The sequence below is a fragment of the Macaca thibetana genome, chromosome 10 (assembly GCF_024542745.1).
Source record: "Macaca thibetana thibetana isolate TM-01 chromosome 10, ASM2454274v1, whole genome shotgun sequence".
NCBI classification, from domain to species: domain Eukaryota; kingdom Metazoa; phylum Chordata; class Mammalia; order Primates; family Cercopithecidae; genus Macaca; species Macaca thibetana.
The window spans coordinates 57,025,329-57,048,260 of NC_065587.1; the positions used below are offsets into that span (position 1 = coordinate 57,025,329).

General features: G+C 42.9%; 1 protein-coding gene across 5 annotated transcripts in view; it reads left to right on the top strand.

Moving 5' to 3' along the window:
• The first annotated feature begins 7,438 nt into the window (after positions 1-7,438).
• PTPRT (protein tyrosine phosphatase receptor type T) overlaps positions 7,439-22,932 on the top strand; it is an 820,910-nt gene continuing 805,416 nt past the window's right edge. For all 5 annotated transcript variants that reach the window (XM_050806436.1, XM_050806437.1, XM_050806434.1 and 2 more), the window contains exon 1: positions 7,439-7,559. In XM_050806436.1, the coding sequence (XP_050662393.1) occupies positions 7,535-7,559 (25 nt within the window). In that variant the 5' untranslated portion in view covers positions 7,439-7,534. The remainder of the gene's footprint in view (positions 7,560-22,932) is intronic.

The window sequence follows — 22,932 nt, forward strand, 5'->3', positions numbered from 1 at the left end:
TGGCCCTTGCAAACCCTCATCAAGCTCTGCTCACAGTTTTCTCCTCAGCAGTCTCAGCTGTCATTCTGGTCCTGTCACGAATACTCTCATTTCTCCTTGAATGACTTCTCCACCTGTCCATGGTCTCACCTTACTCTTCTCCATTTCCTGGTGGCCTTATGGCACTTCCTTCGATCAACCTTGGACTTCCCTTCTTTCTCTGGATTCAGAATCTCCATTTGTGTTGGCCTTTCATGTGATCAGAACAAATGTTCTTAAAGGGTCCAGCCTGACTTCTGAGCTCTTGGCTCCTACTCCCCTTCAAGGCCTCCCCTGGGTTCACTGTGGCCCCCAGGAGAAGCCCGATGACAGTGGATGAGAGCTTTCTCTGTGGGCTCCAGCCTGGCTCCTTTACATGAGTGGAGGTCCTTTTTAATATATTCAGGCATTCACAGAACAATAAAGTACAAGCACATACTATGCGACAGACTCTGAGGAAAGAGACCCTTGTGGCATGTCCCTGTTGCTATGGAGCTTTAGTTGGAGGGACACAGTCCTGTGGTCTCAGTCCCTTCCCCCACCCCAGGGTCCCCAGTGCTGATGTCTCCCCCAAGAATCATGAGAATGTATGTGGAGTGAGCTACGAGGACTTTCAGCACCAGCTGTGGATCAGGGAGCGGGTGTTTCTGCATATCCTCATCCATGGCAGATCACCTTAATCTCTGGTCCTGTTCAACAAAATGATGAGCTCTACCAAAAGTAGTGCCTACCATGGAGGGCAAGTAAAGGCAGTTTTCCACCTTTTTTATGTTTAGCCCAGTTTTCTTTTTTCTTTTCTTTTCTTTCTTTCTTTTTTTTTTTTAAACTTAGCTCCACTGCTGGATATTAAAAGAACATCTTTCTATTCTGGAAGCATCAGGGTGAGACCAGATTCTGTGAACACACAGAGTGTTCAAAAGAGTGCTGGGTTGGAGCAATGGAAAGTACCCAGGCTTTGGTACCATCCAGTCTAGGGCTCCCATCTTGGCTTCATTCCTTCATGTGGGTGAGTTTGAGACATCATCTATAAAATGGTACAATCAAAATGGTAGGGCTTGTGGTGAGGGTTTTATACTGTAGGTAAAGCCTCCATACATTCAACTGTCAATAAAAGGAGGTGTTACTATTAGTACTGCTGTATGTGATGTCACTGTTGTTTCCTTGCTGGGTAAGTTCCTTAGGAGCTCTGATGACAAGTTTCCATTTATACAAAGAAGAAAGCAATACTTCTCTCTTAGAGCAAGGATTGGCAAACTGTAGCCTCTGGGCAAATCTAGGCTGTCACCTCTTGTAAATAAAGTTTTACTGGAACACAGCCACACTCATTTATTTCAGTATTTTTGCATGGCAATGTTAAAACTGAGTAGTCGTGACAGAGGCTGTGTGACTACAAAGCTGAAAATATTTACTGTCTAGTTTTTTATGGAAAATGTTTGCTGACCCCTGTCTTAGAGAGCGGTGGTGTTGGAGTCACCTATATCTACATTAATATACATACAGATACACACATACACCTACATAGTTCAAATACAGTGCCTGGCACACAGTGGAAGCCCAACAAATCTTTTAGTTCCTCTACAAAACTTAATTCTGCTCAAGAATACACAGGATCATATCTAAGAAATGCAGAGGAAGACACATTTATATTTTTATTGAATTCTATTCCTCTCTCATTTTCAAAAGAAGAGCTCATGTTTTTTAAAAAAATTCTGATTGACACTATAAACTTTATTTATGCTTTAATGTATCCTAAAGTATGTATCCTGCACTATTTTTACTTCCCTTACAGATGCTGATATGCTATACATTACCAAACCCAAATGGATTTTCAAAATCCAATTTCCTTGCTACAGTTTTCCATTTCTCTGTTGACTTTTTATGTCTGATTCACATCAGAGCATCTGGGGCCATTGCCACATTTTGACCTCAGCCTGCCGGGAAATAGCTCCTCTGGGCAGGTGCTGGGTCCTTGGCCAGTGGCTGCACTTCCCTGTCCTCCCCCAATTATGTGGATCTTCACCAAACTTCAGCTGAGCCCAGCTCCTGGGGTGGGGGTAGGTTTTTTGGGGTTTCCTTCCTCCTAAAAATGATTGTGGTAAGATTGAGATCACTTAAATGATGTCACCTGCTTTTCAAACCAGAATGAGGTTAGCATCCAAATGAGGGTCTTTGGGGACGGTTTTCGTCCATTTTCACACTGCTGATAAAGACACACCCAAGACTTTGTAATTTATAAAAACGCAGGTTTAATGGACTCACAGTTCCATGTGACTGGGGAGGCAGCACAGTCATGGTGGAAGGTGAAAGGCACATCTTACATGGTGGCAGACAAGAATGAGAGCCAAGCAAAAGGGGAAACTCCTTATAAAATCATCAGATCTTGCGAGACTTATTCACCACCACGAGAACCCGCTCCTATGATTCAATTATCTCCCACCAGGCCCCTCCCACAACACATGGGAATTATGGTAGCTACAATTCAAGATGAGATTTGAGTGGGGACACAGCCAAACCATATCAGGGACTCTCTGGAACCATAAATATCCCCTAAGTAGTCTGCCATAAACACCTGCAGCAATGTTTGGGGCCTTTGTGTATGTATCAGGTGTTATGGCCATTAGGAATTGCGCCAAGACAGATAGATGTTACTGGGTTTAAATGTTTTCTGTTCTTGGTCTAGGGGAAGCTTGGTTTTAATTTCTCCTCCTCCTCTTGGTGGCTCTCAGTGGCATGGCACCCTAGCCGGTACTTGTGCTGACTGCATGGGTCTGTATCTCTGTGGTTCCTGAGAGTTCCGGTTCTTTCTGAATCTCTGGAATTCTTCACTGTTACAAGTGGAAGGTTCATTGCAATTATCTTGTTCAGCCCCTTGCCTTGCACAGCAGAAAATGAAGGCTCAAAAAAAGGGAAGGGATGTGAGCCCAAGAGTTTGTACCCAGATGGCAGTGTCAGCTGCTATTGGGTTATATAGACTTGAGTTCATAGCTACTGTATTTATCAATGTGGGAGACAGAAAACTAAGAAAGGTTGCCTAAAAATACATATTAGGTATATTTTCTCCACTGAATAGTTCTTAAAACTTACCTTTGAGTCAAGTCAGACCAATAGGGAGCGGGTATCCAGACTGCATTGCATTGGACCCCAATGAGTTTTGCTGAATTGTATGTTTACATGATGCTATCAATTTATATTGAGAATGATTATGAGAAACAGTCTCATGAAATTGGCCATTCACCCCCTTGTGCGGATGTTGTTTCATTATGGGATATGGGGTCTCTGTTATGAGTATTCCTGCAGAGAAGTTCTTGTCTGATCAAAGCACCTGAAATGGTTATCATTTCCCTGAGCAATTTGGCTTTTATTATATAAACACAGAGTTTCCAGTACCTCACCAGGTTTTGCTTTTTTTCTATTGGGTGTCAGAAGCTCCAAGTTAAATATGTAACCCCCTTTTAGTAGAGGAACACGTGGAAAATCGCAGCATAGATTTGTGGCTCCCTCCTTCTGTCCTGCTTTTCTTTCTTTTCCTGTCCTCAATTTGATTTTTGTCATCATGCAGTATTTCCTGCTTCTATGTTTAACCTGCTGCTTTGGTTGGACCAGTGACCAGTTAGGCAGCATTTCTTGAAATTCTCTGCTTTCCTGGGAGCCCAAGGGCTCCATGGAAAAATCACCAACTGTGTGTATTGCTGGGATTCAGACGTGTATGAGTGATAAAAGTGCGGAACCGGAGCCTGTTTCTAGAAACTCTTCTGTAGGAGGGACATTAAGGTCCCCATAAGTGACCTTAAGGTCCCCATTTTCTGTCCTGAATGCATATGTCATCCCATAAGTGATGACAAATACTGGCAGAGTGGAATAGAATTGACAGTGGGGCCTGAATATTCTGAAGAAATAGTGGCTCAAGATAGAGTGCAAAGCTGCTTTTAAATTCACTCTAAGTGAGCTCTTCTGCAGAGGCAAAGAAAGGACTGTGGTTTGAAAATAAAAATTGGGTCACTGGGGTCCAAGGCCTGCTGCTGTGGAACCCTAGTTTCAAAGAACAGACTGTAAGAAGGGAAAAGCATTTGCTTACCTGCTGCAGATTGAAGTGACCAACAGAGCTCAGCAGAGAGGAGAAGCAAGGTGGTTCAGTGAGTGGCTGTGAAGAGAAGGTACATCCCTAGTTCTTAGAGGGCCAGGACCTGTCAGCAGTAAGCTCAGGATCAGCTGAGCAGTCTACCTACAGTTAAGCAGAGGCAAGGAGGTGAGGGGTGAGCAATGGATCCAACGGACTAGAGGCAATTATTAATGTGACCTTGCCTGGGATCTGTAACCTGCGATGCCTAGAGGTATAGCTGTGAGCCCTCTTAAATCTTATCTAGAAGAAGGAAGATAATTTGGTTAACTAAACCATCAACTAAAATAATAACTCTTTTTTTTTTAGCATCAACACATACATAAGAAAGCATATTTTCCATTGCATCTTCAGTGTATATTTGCATGCTTATCTTTCAGTCTATTCTGCAAACTTTGTGAGGGTAAGGATCTTATCTATCAATTCTGTGCCATGTCCTGAGCCCATTAAAAAAAAACTTTGTTGAATGTTTCTAGAATAAGTGAAGGAATAGATTTGAATGGAGATTCCCAACCACCCTGGAAGTTCTTTATCTGCCTGGTCCCTCTCATTACCTTATAAGTGAAAGACCTTGCCCTTGGTTTGGGGGAATAATTCTCTCTCTGGTCTGTTAGAATGGGCATGGGCTCTACAGCTATGTTACCATGGATTTAATATTGGCTCCAACACTTTCCTTCCATGTTGTCTGAGCAGGTCATTTATCCCCTCAGTGCATCAATTCCCTTAGATTTAAAGTTGAGATAAAATGTACCTCACATGATTTGTGAGGGTTACGTGAAAACTAATAAGATAGCCTATATAATCAGTGTCGAATATATTGCCTGACACAGAGCAAGTGCTTGGGAGAATATGCTTCTTCTTTCTTTCTTTAGATCACTGTGTTGAGGTATGACACACTTCATATATTAGTCAGATTGTACAAAGCTCTACAGTGCTAACAATTAAACCCTAAGATCTCAGTGGCATATGGCAAGCAAAGTTTATATTTTGCTCCTGAAAAGTTGAATGCTAATATTCCTGGTCAGGTGACTCTCTGGGTGGCTTTCCTCTACAGAGTGGAGATACTTACTGGGGTGCTGTCTTAATCCATTTTGGCTGCTACAACAAAATGCCTTAGACTGGGTTATTTAAATAATAGAAAGTTATTGCTCATAGTTCTGAGGGCTGGCAAGTTCAAGATCAAGGTGATAGCAGATTTGGTACCTGGTAAAGGTCCATTCCTCATAGATGTCACCTTCTATGAGTCCTCACATGGCAGAAGGGGTGAACAATCTGCCTAGGGCATCTTTTATACGGGCATGATGTCATTCCTGAGAACAGAGCCCTCACAATCCTTTGGAAGCATCTCCCAAAGGCTCCACCTCTTGATACTATTACATTGGGGATTAGGTTTCGACATATGAATTTCAGGGCAACACACACATTTGGACCATAGTAGTTGCTGAAATCCAGCTCTTCTGGGTGTCCATATCCAACAGGAAAGAAAAGTGGAGAAAGTTTTTCTATGACAGGTTTTCTTCCATGGTGTTTGGACTGTGTTATATCTCAAATTCGTCAACAGGATGTCCACCACCACTGCTTATCCAGAGGAAATATCAGGTCTGGGGTGCAGAGAAATAATTTGGTTCTTTTCAGCTGATGGAGACAATAGTGTGATGTTAATGAGCCTACAGACATGGGCCAGGCTAGTGTGGGATGAATTGAATAAAGCCATGTTTGGTTATTTTCTTAGTCCATTTCGGCTGCTTTAACAAAATACCGTGACTGAGTGGCTTATAAACAGCAGAAATTGATTTCTCACAGTCCTGGGCACTAGGAAGTATAAGATCGAGACATTGGCAGATTCAGCATCTGGTGAGGGTCCAGCTCCTGCTTCTTTGATGGCACCTTCTCCTTGTGTCCTCACATGGTGGAAGGGGTGAGATAACTCTCTGCGGTCTCTGTATAAGGGCATTAGTCCCAGTCCCAGTCCCAATCACATGGACTCTGCCTTCATGTCCTCATCACCTCCCAAAGGCCATGTGTCCTAATACTGTCACTTTGGGGGTTGAACTGAATTTTGTGGGCTTTCAGACATTTAATCTGTAACACACATTGGTTCTCTGTGGGGTGGGAAACCTATGAGTGTTTAAAGGAGGAAAATGGTGATGTGATGCACCCTCTGAACATTAAGGAGTCAAGAAAGGAGCATTAGAAAAGATGGATTGGAGTGTGAAACAGGTCTGGGAGACCAGCCAGGAGCTGCTGTAGAACTCAGTCCCAGTGCTACCTCCCTGCATTTGTGTCCCCTGCAGGCTCAACTCAGAATGCCATTCATCCTGCCCTCTGCCCTTGGAGATGCCCCTATCCTTCAAAGCCCTATTCACTTCTCCTCCACTTCTTCTGCTTTCTCCTTCAGAATATAATGGGATCCTATTTCTCTGGACAAACCAGCGTTTCCTAGTTGGAGCCTCCACTGTACACCCCACATCTCTCTCAATGTCACCTTGATGGGACTTACAGACCAGAGCATATGCTCAGTGAATCCTTGTCAACAGCAAATGAATATAACTTATTGTCAAATGGTGGATGGCTTGACCTTTAAAGTTAAAGGGAGAATCTTCAAACATGATCAACATTGACTTTATTATCTTCCAGGTGCATGATTGTCTAATTTCTTACCAATTCAATTCTCACTCCATGAAAAATGATTTTTCAGACTGCTTTTTACAGAGAAACAGGTGGGCATTGAGAAAGTATTCTGTGGCAGTTACTTTTCACATGTTATTCCATTTAATCCTCATGTATTTCTGTAAGGTTGGACATTTCCCTCTGTATCACAGGTGAGGAAACGGAGACGCTCAGGTACGAAGCATCTGGCCTGAACTCACGCAACCTTGTGAAGGTGATGGCTGTCTAGTTTTGCCAGACTCGGAAGTGAGTGCTCCTTCTGCTGCCTCACAGCCTCTCTCCGTGCTGCACAAAGCAATTACGGAGGCATGCCCCGGCATTCATTTTTCCTACTTAGAATAACACGCTGCTGTTTACTTTCTCAGGAAGGAAGATTAAAATCAATGTAACTAGCCTTATTAACTTTTCTAAATACGGGGGCCTGCAGATGCCAGTGCCTTTCCTGAGAGCACCAAAGCAAATATAAAAATCCAATTTGCTCGTCCATATATACATATATATATGTATATATAAAGAAAATCTCCAGAGTTTAAAATTCAAAGCTGTAAATGAAGAGCCGACGAGACAGAGGTAATGAACCAAGCCTCAGACACAGGAATGTATTTACCCCTATCTCTTTTGTCTGCAGGTGGCTGTTCCTTTGATGAGCACTACAGCAACTGTGGTTATAGTGTGGCTCTAGGGACCAATGGGTTCACCTGGGAGCAGATTAACACATGGGAGAAACCAATGCTGGACCAGGCGGTGCCCACAGGTATGAGATCCATCATGTTTGGGGCTGTAATGGGGATGGCTAGATTTTACCATGAATCATGGAGAGAATAACTCACTTACACATTGAGTGCTCTGAGATGGCAATTGATAGCTCTGTAGGTAGTGAGTTCCCCACACTCAGAGGTGTTCAAGCCAAGACTGAATGAATTCTTCAGGATTTGGTACTAGTCACATGTCACCTGGATTCAGCATTTCTTTTAGCTTTGAGATTCTAAGCTTTAGCTACAAGTTAGGGTATCACTGGGTTTTGCTTAGGAGCCTGATGATAGTGGCATGTCAGGGAAAGAAAGAGCTTCTGAAGAATTTGAGGTCACTCCTTTTCTTCCAGGCCACATAGACATAGGTTGCATATAGGAAATTTCAACAGTCAAACTATTATAAGGTTGTATTTATTATTATTATTATATATTATATTATCTGTTATTATGTGTTATATTATTTACACATATTTTATATATTTAGGGAGACTTCTACAGTCAGATGATTATAAGTTTATATTATATATCACACATTATATTATGTACATTATGTAGTATATATTATTTATATTTAGAGATACTTCCACAGATTTTTATAAGGCTATATTATTGTATAACATATTATATATTACTATATTATTATTATATATTATAAGGTTAACATCCTGACATTCTAAATATCAACATTTTATCCTTAACCGGTGGGCCTGAAGACCTAGTGTGAATTCTTGATGGATACCTGCATGGGGCAGGCCTATGAGGTACACCTGATGTGTTTCAGGGGAAGTACCTGAAGGTGGTCTACTCAGAGAGAACACTTAGACTCCAAATGTGGGGTATGCCTGCGTAAGGTGCACCTTGAAGAGGCTTACCTGGTGATAGAAGCCAGGAAGAGTTGCGACTCTGAGAAAATGAAGCTCACTTCTCTGAATAATCACATATCCTGGCTACAGTTGTAAAGACAACTGCTTGTTGGAGAAGGGAGGCCATTTTCTACAGTTTCTCCCTGACCAAAGGCTCCCTCGCTTTAACCCACACCTGTCTTGGTTTTCACCAGTCCCCCAGGTGCTCCTTCTCAGTCTCCCCTGCCAGTGCACTCTGGCCATGGAGTATTAAGAGTTCTTTCAGGCTTACTTGGTGTTCTTTCCATGGCTGGCCTCAACCACTCCCATGGCCTCAGATACCACCTCTGTGCTGGTGATTCTGACATTTATGCCTCCAGCCTAGATGTCTCCTAGGAATTTTACACCTACACAGCCCACTGCCAGCTGCCATATCATCTTTGCTACCTCTGGCGAATGGGGTTTTCCAGGATGCCACTCAACTGGGAGCAAAGAAGATGCTTAGAGATGCCCAGGTGAGGGTGAGGGTGTGGCCTCATTCACTTTGAGTCTGGCTGCAAAGCAGGAGGCACTGGATGGTTATGGATAGCTCCTATTAAGGGCATTAATTGTATAAATTTCTCCCAAGTGTTGTTACAAGCCTTAGGTATAATAAGGTTGGGCTGTGGTACAAAATTGAGCATTTTAGATCTGGTGGGACCTTATTTTGAATGAGCAAAGTCATCAACAGGTGTGTGTGTGTGCGTGCCTATTAGTAAGACAGTGTGGAACAACCTCTTTTGCCCAATCATGCTGACTTTATCAAAAGTACTGCCTGGTTTAGATGATAGAATCACCCATCCCATGAGGGATCCCAAGAATCCAAGACACCTCTGCTTAAACATGTAACATCTGCTCTACTCTTCATGGCCCTCTTTGATAGTGGCCAAATAAACCTGGATGTTATAGTGTGTATACGTGTGTGTATACATGTGTGTATGCGTGTGTGTGTATGCGGGTGTATAGGTGTGGTGTGTGTGCATGCCTGTGTACTGGTGTAGGTATATGTGTGTATGTGTATGGGGGTGTATTGGTATATGTGTGTATGCATGTCTATGGGGGGGTGTGTGTGTGTGTATGGGGGTGTATATTGTCTGCATATGGGAGTGTAAGGGTGTATGTGTATGGATGTGCGTTTATGGAGGGTGTGTGTGTGAGTGTATGGGCGTATATCGGTGTGTGTGTGTATGGGGGTGTATGGGTGTGTTGTGTGTGCATGCCTGTGTATTGGGGGGGTGTGTGTATTGGTATATGTGTGTATGCATGTCTATGAGTGTGTATGTGGGGTGTGTGTGTGTGCATATGGGGGTGTAAAGGGTGTGTGTGTGGGTATGTGTGCATGTGTATGGGTGTGTGTTTATGGGAGTGTATGGGTGTGTATGGGAGTGTATGGAGGTGTGGGTATGGGAATGTATGGGTGTGTGTGTATGGGAGTGTATGGGGGTGTGTGTATGGGGGTGTATGTGTGTGTATGGAGGGTGTGTATGCATGTGTATGGGAGCATATGGGTGTGTGTGTGTATATATGTGTATGGGGGTCTGTGTGTATGGAGGTATACGTGTGTGTGTGGGGATGTATGGGAAGTGTGTATGTGTGTGTGCATATGTGTGTGTATGGGGGTGTGTGTGTGTTCATATATGCTCTTTCTCCTCATCTTTAGTCCACTTAAAGCCCTGTAACATGTTGTAGGCTCTCCAAGCTCAACATCTCCAAAACCGAACTCTTGATTTACCCATTTCCCCTTCCCTGTCTACTCACTTTCCACTGTTCCTTGACTCCAGAAAGCTCACTTCACCCTACTGGTACTGATTCAGAAACCCGGGGGCCATGTTTCTCTTTGTTCTCTCTCTTACCTGCGTTTCCAGCCAATCACTTCACTCTGCCATTTTACTGCCTAAGTATATCTTGGGTCTGCCCAAGCCTCTCCATCTGTGCCACCACTGCCCTGGTGAACACAGCCATTGTCTGTTTCCTGGGTCAGTGGAAAACTTTCTAACAGGCTCCTTGACTTAACTCTTTTGACTTTAATCCATTCTCCAAACAGATGTCCGAGAGATTATTCTAGAATATAAGCATATTCAGGTTACTTCTTTTCTTTCTTGTCTCTACGCAGCTTCTGTTTTAGGCCTTTCTGAGGCTTCTCATTGCTCCAGGAAAGACGAAAGCCCTGTTGTGGACTCCAAGGCTCTGAGGGCTGATCCTCCTTAAACCTCCAAATCATCATGATGCTCCACATCCCACTGTGCTCACTTTACACTGGCTTCTGCCAATTGCCAGAATGTTCTGACTCTCTCCTGCCTCGGGAACTCCCATAAGATCAGCATCCTCCATGGAGCCTTTCCCCCACCCACTGTCTTGTGCGTCCTCCTCATGTCTCAGTCTGGGTCAGCTCTCTTTGTAATGGTTCCTAGTGCACCTTGCACTCTTCCTTAGTACCACGCATCACAGCAGGGGTTGTTCATCCAATGCATGTTTTACTCCCAGATGAGAAGTTGCATGTGAATGGGGACCATGAGAATCTTGTTCACAACTTTATCTTCAGTGTCTGATGCAGGACATCAGACATCCTATGTACCAAATTAGCAGTTTGTTGGATGGATGTGTGGATGGGCCAATAGTCTTTATTAGGTGTTTTTATTAACAAAGGAATGAATGAAAAAAACATTATTAAAGGCCTTTAGGTGCTCTACTAACTGATCACATATTTTCCTCTTTGTTACTATCCTTCCCATTTTACAGATCAGAAAAGCAAGTTCTAAGAAGCTGAGTAAAAGGATGTATTTTTGCTCATGCTACTCTCTGTCCCCAAAGACTTGGCTTTTGCTTCTAATCTTAATTTTCTCAGCCCCTCATTACAGCAGAGTGTCATTTCATAAATATTGGATCATGCTAATACAATCTTCTGAGCTTTTCTAAATAGAGGCATTTGATAATGATCACTGAAATTATTCTGTCATGATGCGCCTGTGGATTTCTGCGGCTCTGTGTGCCGCTCAGGCAGAGAGGCATGAAAGCGAATTTGGATTAGGTGAAACTGTTTGTTCTTCTTACGGGCAAAGGCTGAAATCTTGCTTTTCTTTCTGTAAAGCCAGCAGTTCTCCTCGTCTTGGAAATCAAGTTTGAGTCTGTTTATTCAGATGTTCCACAGCTTTTTGCCCATCCCCTTTGTGTGACGAGCTCTGTGCTATACTTGGTCCCGGTAAATCAGTCCATGTCATTTTGGGACTGAATCCTGCTGATGACCTCCCCTGGCACATAGGATGAAATCTGAAATCCTTGCCATGGCCTATTAGATCCTGCATGATCCAGTGTCTTCTGTAGGCCCCTTTTCTTCTCCTCTTTCATACCTGGTGTGTGTTAGTTCCTCAGGTGTGTCAGGTTTTTTCTTGGCGTAGGTCCTTTGCACATATTGTTCCTTGTTCCTTCTCATCAGAATTTGTTTTCTCAGTTCTTCACTTTGCTGATTTCTCTTTTGTTCTTTTGTTCTCTCATTCTCTCATCCTCTCATTCTCTCTCTTTTTTTTTTTTTTTTTTTTTTGAGACAGAGTGTCGCTCTCTTGTCCAGGCTGGAGTGCTATGGCATTATCTCAGCTCACTGCAGCCTCCATCTCCCCGGTTCGAGTGATTCTCATGCCTCAGACTCCCAAGTAGCTGAGACTACAGGCGCATGCCACCATGCCTGGCTAATTTTTGTATTTTTAGTGGAGATGGAGTTTTGCCATGTTGGCCAGGCTGGTCTCGAGCTCCTGACCTCAGGTGATCCTTCTGCCTCAGCCTCCCACAGTGCTGGGATTACAGGCATGAGCCACCTCATCTGGCGCTTTGCTGATTTCTTTATGTCTCAGCGCGCAGGACTCCTCAAGGCAACCTTCCCTTATCCGTCTGTCTAAAGACGGACTTCCTCCTTATTCTCACTCATAATGTCCTGTTCTTTGCTTTCAAAATCCTTATCATGGACATGTTCTCAGGTCAGTATATTCCAGTCTTACACAACAGCTGAGTGATCCCAGGGTCTCAATTCTTCTGCCTCAGTTTCCACATCTTTATCTTGGGGACCCATCTGAGAGTTAAATGGAGGATGTCTGCATGAGTGTGAACTGTCTGCCTGGAGTGGGGGTTAGTCAGTGTTGGTTTTCCTAAGTGTTTTCTGGTTCTTGCAATCTCTGGGGCTGGAAGTCTAAGTCCACCTGAGACCTTGCCCCCACTTTGAGCTCACTGATGCTGCTTTACAAAGGCGAGCTGCTCAGCAGGTGTCTGCTGTGGGTCCTGACAGGCCAGAGAGGCTTTTCAAGTCCAGGATGCATTGCTGCATCGAGGGCTTAGACCTTTCCTCCAGCCCAGCTCTGTGAATTGAATGTTACGTACAACCACTGTTATTTGCCATTGAAAGTAATGGCGAAAACTGCAGCTACTTTAGCATCAACCTAAAACATGCTTTTCCTCATCTCTCTCCGTGGGAGAAGCTCTTGCACTAGCATTCCAAGCTTCAGACCTGGTTTCGCCACCTTATATTGACTGAGGCTGTCACAGAGGAGCAGGGGTTACTACACTCACTCACAAACCCTCTCTCTAGCTGTCTATCCTGCCTATGAAACTAAGTGCAGCTGCCACCAGTTCCTAGCTCTGCCTTCCCCATCTTTGGCATGGGTTTCCACAAGTCAGCCCTGAGGTACAGCCCTGAATTACAGCCCAGGGCCCAGCAGGAGGGTATCCTGGGGGCTGCGGATACCCTCAGCTGAGTGCTGGAGGTATCCTTTGGAAAGGGCTGAAGCTGGAAGTAGTGGGGCTTGGGTGGCTTGCTTCTATATCCTTTGAATATTTATAGGACATTCTTTTAAGCATGAGGTGTGGATTAGGGTTGAATATCAGGCTGCAAAATCAGGTACATAAGAAATGCTCACTTATTTCTCTTTACATAAACCTGAATCTGACCCTCAGTCCCCAGGGAGGTGAGACTACATTTTAGGCACTGTTGGAGCCCCCTCTTCCCTAGGGTTCTATGAGTTTCCTGGGGTGTAAGCAGACTGTTGTGATTTTCTCTGGGAAGCCCGCTGCTGCATTCCCTTTAGGTCTAGTGATTCTGCTGCTGCTTTCTCAGGCTAGGAGACACTGACACAGCCCAGCCAGCCCAGGTATACCACCCACCAACCCCCCTGGGCCTGCCCCTCCTAAGGTACTGCCATGGAGCAGTGTGGCACCAGCAGCTCCATACCTCCTACCTTCATAAAATGGGAGAACTTCTCTCCTCACCGTCTTAGCCTTCTAAAGCACGCCCTTCTTGGCCCAGTCCTTCCAGACCCCAGCAGTCTCTGTTAAGTAAGTTTAGAGTTAGGAAAAAGCAAAGAAGAAAGGAAGGAAGCCTTGATTTCAAGCAGCTTCTTCTATTTTTCCTACACACATTTCTAGAGCAGAAAAACACAAAAAGCTTAATGTGTTTCCTGATTGGAAGGGGCAGGAGTTGGGAGAACACACACACAGGTGACACACATGCACACACACACACACTCACATATACATTTCAACCAACTAGCGTGTCATGGAAGCAGCACCGTCTCCAGGGTGGTCCTGGCCTGTTCCTTCACGCCATGGGGCCTTTGCCTGTGGGTTCCTGCCTTGCTCTAACTGCTGATCTTTCTAAAGGGAGGGTTGAGGTCTGTTTTGGTTGAATGGTGTCTCCTAAAAAGATAAGTTGAAGTCCTAATTCCTGATATTTGTAAATGTGACACTTATTTGAAAGTAAGTCTTTATAGAAATGATCAAATTAAGATGAGGTCTTGCCGGTCATGTTGGGTTCTAACCCAGTATGACTGGTAGAGGCAAAGACACACACACACATACGGAAGGAGGCCATGTGGAGGTGGCAGTGGAGATCGGGGCAATGCGGCCATAAGGCAAGGAATGCTGAGGCTTGTCAACAGACACCATATGACTTTCATTGGTCGTATGAATGTCTGTTCATATGACGGAACCTGTCAGGCAAGGCAAGGACGGGTTCTTCCCTAGAGCCTTTGGAGACAACGTGGCCCTGCCAACATCCTGATGTTGGACTTCTGGTTTCCGGAACTGTGAGACAATAGGTTTCTGTTGTCTTAAGCTACCCAGTTCATGGTAATTTTTAATAGCAGTTCTTGGAAACTAAAACCAGGTCAGTTACACATAAGTACCCTGACCCCATCACCTACCCAGGTCACCTTTTCCGCACGAGCACTGTAAGTATTGGAAACTTTGCTTTCTTCTGTTTATTTTCTTTTGTTTTTTTGAGACGGAGTCTCGCTTGGTCGCCCAGGCTGGAATGCAGTGGCAGGATCTTGGTTCACTGCAATCTCCACCTCCCAGGTTCATGCCATTCTTCTGCCTCAGCTTTCCGAGTAGCTGGGACTACAGGCATCTGCCCCCATGCCTGGCTAATTTTTTGCATTTTTAGTAGAGACAGGGTTTCACCGTGTTAGCCAGGATGGTCTCAATCTCCTGACATCATGATCCACCCACCTCGGCCTCCCAAAGTGTTGGGATTACAGGCGTAAGCCACCGCGCCCAGCCAGCTTTGCTTTCTTCTAAGGGACCTGGCATTTACTACTTGTCCACTCTAACCAAGAAATGGGATAGGCATCATCCTGTACAACATTTCATCTAATGTCCCACCATCCCATGAGTTCAGAGATATCGTTGCTTATTTTTGAGAAAACAGAGTCCCAGAGAAGTGAAGCAACTGGTCCAAGGCCATGTGAGTTTTATGTGGCCGAGGAGTCAGGCTTAATGTCCAGGCTAGAGAAATAAATATTGCAGACGTGGTACTGTCATCAACTAAGCATATTTGAAAATTTTTTCTCCTTGCAGTCATGATTTATGATGGCAGAAATAATATGTATTCATTGTAGAGAAAATGCACAATAGAGATAACTATAAAGAATGAAATGAAAGTCATATGTTCACACAAACTCGTGGAAATATTTATTTTGCTATATAATGCTTTTTTCTGTAGCATTTTCCCATGTCATTAAATATTCCATAAAAGCATGTTTTCTAAAGGTTTCATAGTTTCCCATTGCAATGACTGTTCCACAATTTATTTTGTCACCCCATACTGTTGCATATTTAAGTCCCTTCCAGTTACTCCTGAATCATGTTGCAGTGAGTATTCTTGTACATACATCTCTGTGCTCATCTCTAATAGAAGTGATCAAATTTGTTTTCATATGCATATATTTCTGTATTCCCTTATGTACCCAAAACAGAATGATTGTGTATTATCTTTGACATCTGGAGAAAGAATATCATCCACATGGCAAACATGTAGTCCTGGACATTTGCCCATGACTTGATGGTTGGGAAAATGCTTTACAAATTCTGAAACACTGAACACAAGCCAGGCACTGGTGATGGTTCCCTGATTGCACCTTATTCTAGCTCTTAGCTTAGGTACCCCCTGGGCTTTAGCAAGAATCGTGTTGGAAATATTATCAAATAGAATGGTCCAAGCGCTGGTCAATCAAGGTGGACGCTAGTTAAAAAGCTGTGTGGGCTCCCTCGTGTTTATTGGATGAACTGCAAGCCTGTTCATGGGTCATAAACAGAGCTAGCTTCGGTTCTTATAGGCAGGGACAACATTGTATTTATATTTGTAACCACAGTGCTGGGGCTTAGTAGGTAGCGGCAAATGTTTGTTAGACGAATTATTCTTATTAATAATTGAACTTTGTCATGATGCAACCCCAGCATGTATCTCGATCCTCAGTGCCCCCTCCTGCCCTTTTCTCTTTCCTTTCCCCTTCTGTGTAATCACACGAGAGCAGCCTTTGTGTTATTGTTTTGGGAGTCCAGTCTCCAACCCTGTTTCCTGATTTGGGGTATCTCTCATTGTGTTGAGTCTCGGTGGATTGTGTAGCTCGCTGAGAGGTGAAGGTGCAAGCTGCTCATCATTTCCTGGCAGCCTAGGTGTGGCTGGATGGGTAACCTGGATAGGTAACCCAGGCCTTTTCATCTAGAAAGGATGGGCCAACAGCCAGAGGCCGGAGAATTGGGGTGTGCAGTAGTAGGGGTGGTGTCTGGCCATGGTGTTTGTGCTATGAGGTTGCTGAACTTCCTGCTTGTTGGTCTACCAGAACTGCCTTTTTGTTCTGCTTATGTTTCAGGCCTGATCCTTCAGCTTTCTGTTCATTATGAGCTTCTCAATATTCTTCCAGAAACTTCATATTTTTAAAAGATAGTCATAGTTAATATCTTTTGTTTCAACCACAAACCCTGCAGGTCATGCTGTTGTGCCTTTGCACGTGCTGATCCCCAAGGCTAGAGCACAGCTCCCCTTCCCCTTCCTCCTAAATCGAAACCCAGCACAAATGTCACCTCCTCCAGGAGGCCCTCCCTGACTCCCCTCACAACATTTACCTCGCTACTATGCTTCTGTAGCTGAGTTTATCGTATGTTGTCTCTGATTCCCCACTAGGCCTGTGAGCGGCTCCAGGGCATGGACTGCCTCTCACTGCTGAATTCCTTATGTCCTACACGGGGCCTGGAATAAGGAAGGTGGTTATTTAACAATAACTGAATTATTGTTAAAGTTATTAGTGTTGGGAAAGTTGGGAGAAAGTGGTTTCAGGGGAACCCTCGAGGGGCTGCCACTTTCTTTGGCATTTTCATGGCACCTGGGGCATCTGTAGCTTTCCTATCTTGAGCCCGACTCTGAGCTTGATGAGGCTTTGGTCAGGATGGGCCACTTGGTCCCAAGCCTGATAGGTCTGGGTTCTTCTGCTCTGCAATTGGTCCCGGGATCCTTGGGGCAAATAAAGAGACACTGGAGATGACCCCTTCCTTTGCTGTGGGGCCTAGCACACTCTCACGAATGTGTGCCACTGCTTGTGACAGCGGTAAGAGACTCCTCTTGGGAAGATATGATCTGTTCGCAGATTGACCTACTCTTCCTTTAATGTGAGGCTTACAATAGAATGATATGGAAGTATAGGGCTTTAAGTGTCCTTCATCACACCTGATATTATTATTGATTGATTTAAAGTTGTAAGTTCTTATGTTCCCATTTAGCCATTGTTGAGTCAGTACATTTTTCTTTCCTCTTTAATGACACAATTTTTTTTTATTTTTTCTTAAAAAATGCTGAGTTTGAACATATAAGTTATGTCTCTCCACCCTCATCACAGTTAGCCTAAATATCACCATTAACATATTGATATGTTTTGAGAGAGAAAGGGAGAGAGTGAAGGAGGAGGGAGAGAGGGAAGGAGGAAGACAGAGAGTGTCTGTTTGTGGTAATAGTAACAGAGATTTGCTACTTATGTAGTGCTTAGTATGTGTCAGGTACTATCCTAACTGCTTTAACTATAGTAACTTGTTTAATGTTGGCAACAGTCCTCTGATGTAGATGCTGTTATCTGCATTTTACAGATCAGGAAACCTAGGCACAGAAAGCTTGAATGACTTGCCCAGATCATCGTTAGCATATGGAGGAGGCAGGACGTGCCCTCAGAAAGGGTCCAGGCTGTGCTCTGGACAGCTGCACGGTGGCTGCCTACAAGTGCAGACAATGAATAGAATCATAGCTCCCAAACCCTTCTGTCATCCATCTCTTTTTATGCCACTATATTCAGAGTTAGTTTTCACCATCCGAGGTTACATGATACTCTCCTGGGTGAATGTACCATGGTTTATTGAACTAACACCTGAGAGATGGAGGTAGGAGAAGAAAGAAATGCCAAAGTACCTCCTGTGTGCCCAAATAAAAGACAAGATCTTTGTCTCCAAACAGCTCTGAGAAATGTTCTTACAAAACATCTCATATTATGAGATGGTTTCTTGTGTACTCAGAGCTACAAAATTAATTGAAGAAACTACATTAGCCTGCGATGAACCCAATCAGTGCTAGTTTGGGATGTTTACAGGGATCACAGAATTGGTAGAAAAGGCAAGGAAATTGAACGCAGGTTTAGTAATAATTCCGGAGGATATGACCAAGTAATGGTGGGTATTGGTAATGGTTATGAACAAGTGTCCTAACAATGGCTTTGAAAAGCAACATGATGTCCTTGTGGTGATCAGAATATACAGCTGCCGGATAAATGGGAAAACCAGTCTGTGCTAGTATCCACATAGATGCTTGCCTTGACACTCAGTTTTCTGCGACATCATACCTAGATTCAAAAAGTATTGTATTCCAGATGGTGTAATGGGAAGCGAAAGTGATGGAGACTGGCATCATTCAACTTAAAAAGTGCTTCTTCTGATGGCGAACACCGGTGCATTTGACGAGATAGAATAAAGGGGTTCTCTGGGAGGTGGAGATTGCAGTGAACCGAGACTGCGCCATTGTACTCCAGCCTGGGCAACAAGAACAAAACTCCATCTAAAAAAAAAAAAAAAAAAAAAAAAAAAAAAAAAAAAAAAGAAAGAAAGAAAGAAAGAAAAGAAAAGAAAAGAAAAGAAAAGAAAAGAAAGGGGTTCTGAAGTCTATGGGAATGGATAATAAACCACTATTTCTTCTTTTAACCTAACATGTGTATACCACTTCCTGGACAATGTTCTAAGGGCTTTACATGCTTTTACATCGTTTAATACTTCAACAACACTGTGAGCTGGATGTTATTAGCACACCTGTTTTAAAGAGGAGGAAACTGAGGCCCAGAATGTCAACTCTGTCAAAAGTGAGTAGTAAATTGGAGGAGCTGAGATTTGAATTCAGGCCGTCTGAATGCAGAATCTGTGCCCTGAACCACTCTCTATTTTTGAATTAATATTTTATGAAACACGTGATTTTAAATATGTATGTGTAATTAAATTGTATATTTGATACCATAAGCGGACTTTTGCCTAATTCAATCATCTATACACTTAAAATTTTATTTATTAAAGTTGCCTGAAAACTTTTTTTGGAGGGAGGATGTCTTCTCACTGGAAAAATGGAAGAAATGCTTTACTTTTAGTGGAGGATTGATCCTGTCAGTTTGTTGAATTGTCTCAGTCTGTCAGTGTCTACGTAAATGCAGATACAGTGAACCTGCATGTTGTTCGGAATAAATTCTTTGAAAAGGAACCATCATAAAAACAGTCTTGTGTAGGAGACACATTGAACAGGACCACAAAGATGACGTCCTTCAGGATTCCTCTGTTTCCTGCTGCTTCAACTTTAGCCACTCTCAGGGCAGCCTGAGAGGAAGACGTTGCTGAGAATCATCCTGATCATGGTGATGCTGGCTGGATGCTGATGCTGGGCGATGTCTTCATGGACCATTCAACCGATTGGGCTGCCACTGCAGGGGCTAGAGCTCCTCCCAGTGAACCTTTCATTTTTAAATGTGTGATCTTTCTTTTCTTTAGTGAGGAAATAGGTTTTCATTATGCTTTGAATACTGTAGTAATTTGAATTATAAATATGCATTCTAAGATATTTGGTAAGAAAATAGTTGTGTAGTATAAATGTAGTCTTTTTTCCCTAATTTAGTAAAAATAAGATGGCTGAGATGTCTCTAAAAAACAAAGTCCAACAATCTGAAAATTCAGTAATCCACTGAGGTCCCATTCGCAGTATTTAATCTGGTGGTCATTAGCCACACATGGCTACGGAGTACTGGAAATGGGGCTAGTCCTGTAAGTATAAAGTACACATCAGATTTCAAAAACTTATTATGAAAAATTCATGTAAAAACATCTCACTAATAATGTTTATGTTGATTGCATGTTGAAATGATTATATTTTAGAAGTATTGGGTTAGGTAAATTATTAAAATTAACCCATTTCTTTTTACTTTTTTAAATGTGCCTACTAGAAAATTTAAAATTGCATATGTGGCTCACATTATGTTTCTGTTGGTCAACACTGTTCTAGATTGTCAGATTTTTATGACGTCACTTGTATTCCCACCGTCAGGGATGTCTCTTTGAGAACACTAACAGCTAGCATTTATGAAGCACTCATTCTGTGCCAGGTACTTTAAAGCCTTGTTTCCTTTATGGTTCACAAAACCCTATGCAGTGTAGGTACCATGTGTTCCCACTTTGTAGATGGAAAATTGAGGCCTGAAGAGATTAAGCAACTTGCCCTTCATCATAAAGGTTGGAAGTGTCAGGAAGGGGATTTGAACCAAAGCAGCTCAACTCAGTGGCACCCACTGATGACTCCCAGGCATCCACCTTCTGCTACATGGACACAAGACTTCTGTCTCTGCCTTGCTGTGTTGACTTGAACCTCTGGACCTCAGTGTTCCTACCCAGGATTGGATGGAAACTTGTGATTTTAAATATGTATACCATATTAACAACAGAGCTACCTCAGGCCCCTCTAGCTCTGTTCTTCCTGTGGTTATTATTGTAGTTCTGTGTGGGCTGCAGGCACATGGTGGAGTTGGGTAGGCATTGTCTCTACTGCCAGGCCTTTGGTTAGCATGGCCTTCTGCCTAGTGGCTAAGGAAGCATCCCTGGGAACTCATCCCAGATCTGTCACTAACCTCAGACTTTGAGCTGCCTTTCTCTGGGCTTCCTACACCCACTTCTGTGAAATGGATCTAAAAATAAGGAGCCCTGGATTCTGTCCTAGCTCTGCCATTAACTTGCTCCGTGACCTTGGGCCACACATCATCCCTTCCTGGGCCTTATTGACCATTGTAAGATCAGAAGTCAATTTCTTCTGACTCTAGCATTCTTTGACTTGTAATTTATGAATCAAGAAGAAGGCATTTTTAAATACAGGAATTTAGTGATACATTTATAAAATCAAACATTGATGAAAACTCCTGTGGTCCTAACCCCTCCATTCATCTGTTTGTCAAGCAGGGCAACTGCTTCTGCTTCCTAGCAGAGGAATTTGTCTTCATGAGTGTATGGAGGTGGGGCACCTGACGTATAATCTATCCCTGAGAGCCCAGACCTTCACAGAAAGATAAATCTCTCAGTTGAGCTTAAGGCACGTACTCTGTACTCACGCATCCTTGGAGACCTGCAATGATCTATCACATGCCCCATTAATATCACGGGTACAACTCCAGAATTTATTTCCCCACAACTACTAATCAGTGAGACATTTGGTAATTGAGAGAAATTACCCTTTTCTAAAAAGACCTCCTATTTTCCCTCTTCATCTACCCAGTTTTGACACTGTGCTCTGTACTGACACAATCATGCTTTATGTTTGGAAAGCAACAGATACTTGAGCAAACTGTTTTTAAAACTTTCCTCAAATCTGCCAATATCTTTTAAAATTGCTTCCTTTCCTAGGTGTTGTGTTTCCTTATTAAGAAATCCAAATTGCACTTTCTCAGGATTCAAAGCCTTGTCATCAGTGAAACAACTTGTGAAAGCTATGAACAAGCAAGAATATGTTATGTCTTTTAAGAAATCTGAGAGTGTCTAAGGTTAAAATAAGACCTGTAGCTTCCAAGAACTTTCTAAATCATAGCTGCAAAAATATGTAAGCATGATGTGTCCATCAGTTTGGATTTAGGTGGGAAAACAGAAACCATTCTAGGTATTTCAGTCAGGAAGGGGTTTAATACAGGGTATTAGAGGTTTATAAACCTTTGAAACTCTAACATGCATGGTCAAATAATCTTCAACAAGGGTGCCAAGACTACACAATGGAGAGAGAATAGTATCTTCAACAAATTACATTTAGTAAATTGAATATCCATACTTAGCAGAAGGAAGTTGGATCCTTATCTTACACCATACACAAATATTAACTCAAAATGGATTAAAGACCTAAACATAAGACGGAAAACTATAAAACCCCTGGAAGAAAATGTAGGTAGAAAGTTTTATGATGTTTATTTGGCAGCAATTTCTTGGATATGACACCAAAAGTACAAGTGACGAGCAATAATAGACAAATGAGACTATATCTAACTTAAAACTAATGTGTTTCAAAGGGAATAGAATTAAAAGACAACCTATGGAACGGGAAAAAGTATTTGCAAACCATATATCTCATGTAGGGTTACTACCTGGAATACATAAAGAATGCCTACCACTCAACAATAATGAAACAACCTGTTTTTTTTTTTTTTTTTTTAAAAAAAGGGCTGAAATAGACATTTCTCGAAAGAAGATAAACAAATGGCAAGAAACATGAAAATATGGTCAGGCACAGTGGTTCATGCCTGTCATCCCAGCACTTTGGGAGGCCAAGGCGGGCAGATCACTTGAGGTCTGGAGTTCAAGAGCAACCTGGCCAACATGGTGAGACCCCCATCTCTACAAAAAATACAAAAATTAGTCAGGCATGGTGGCGTGTGGCTGTAATCCCAGCTACTCAGGCGGCTGAGGCAGGAGAATTACTTGAACCCAGGAGGTGGACGTTGCATTGAGCTAAGATTGTGCCACTGCACTCTAGCCTGGGTAACAGAGCAAGACTCTATCTCAAAAAAAAAAAAAAAAAAAAAAAAAACATGTTTAGCATCACTAATCATTAGAGAAATACAAATCAAAACCACAATGAGATATCACCTTACACCCGTTAGGGTGGCCACTATAAAAAGACAAACAAAAAGAAATAAAT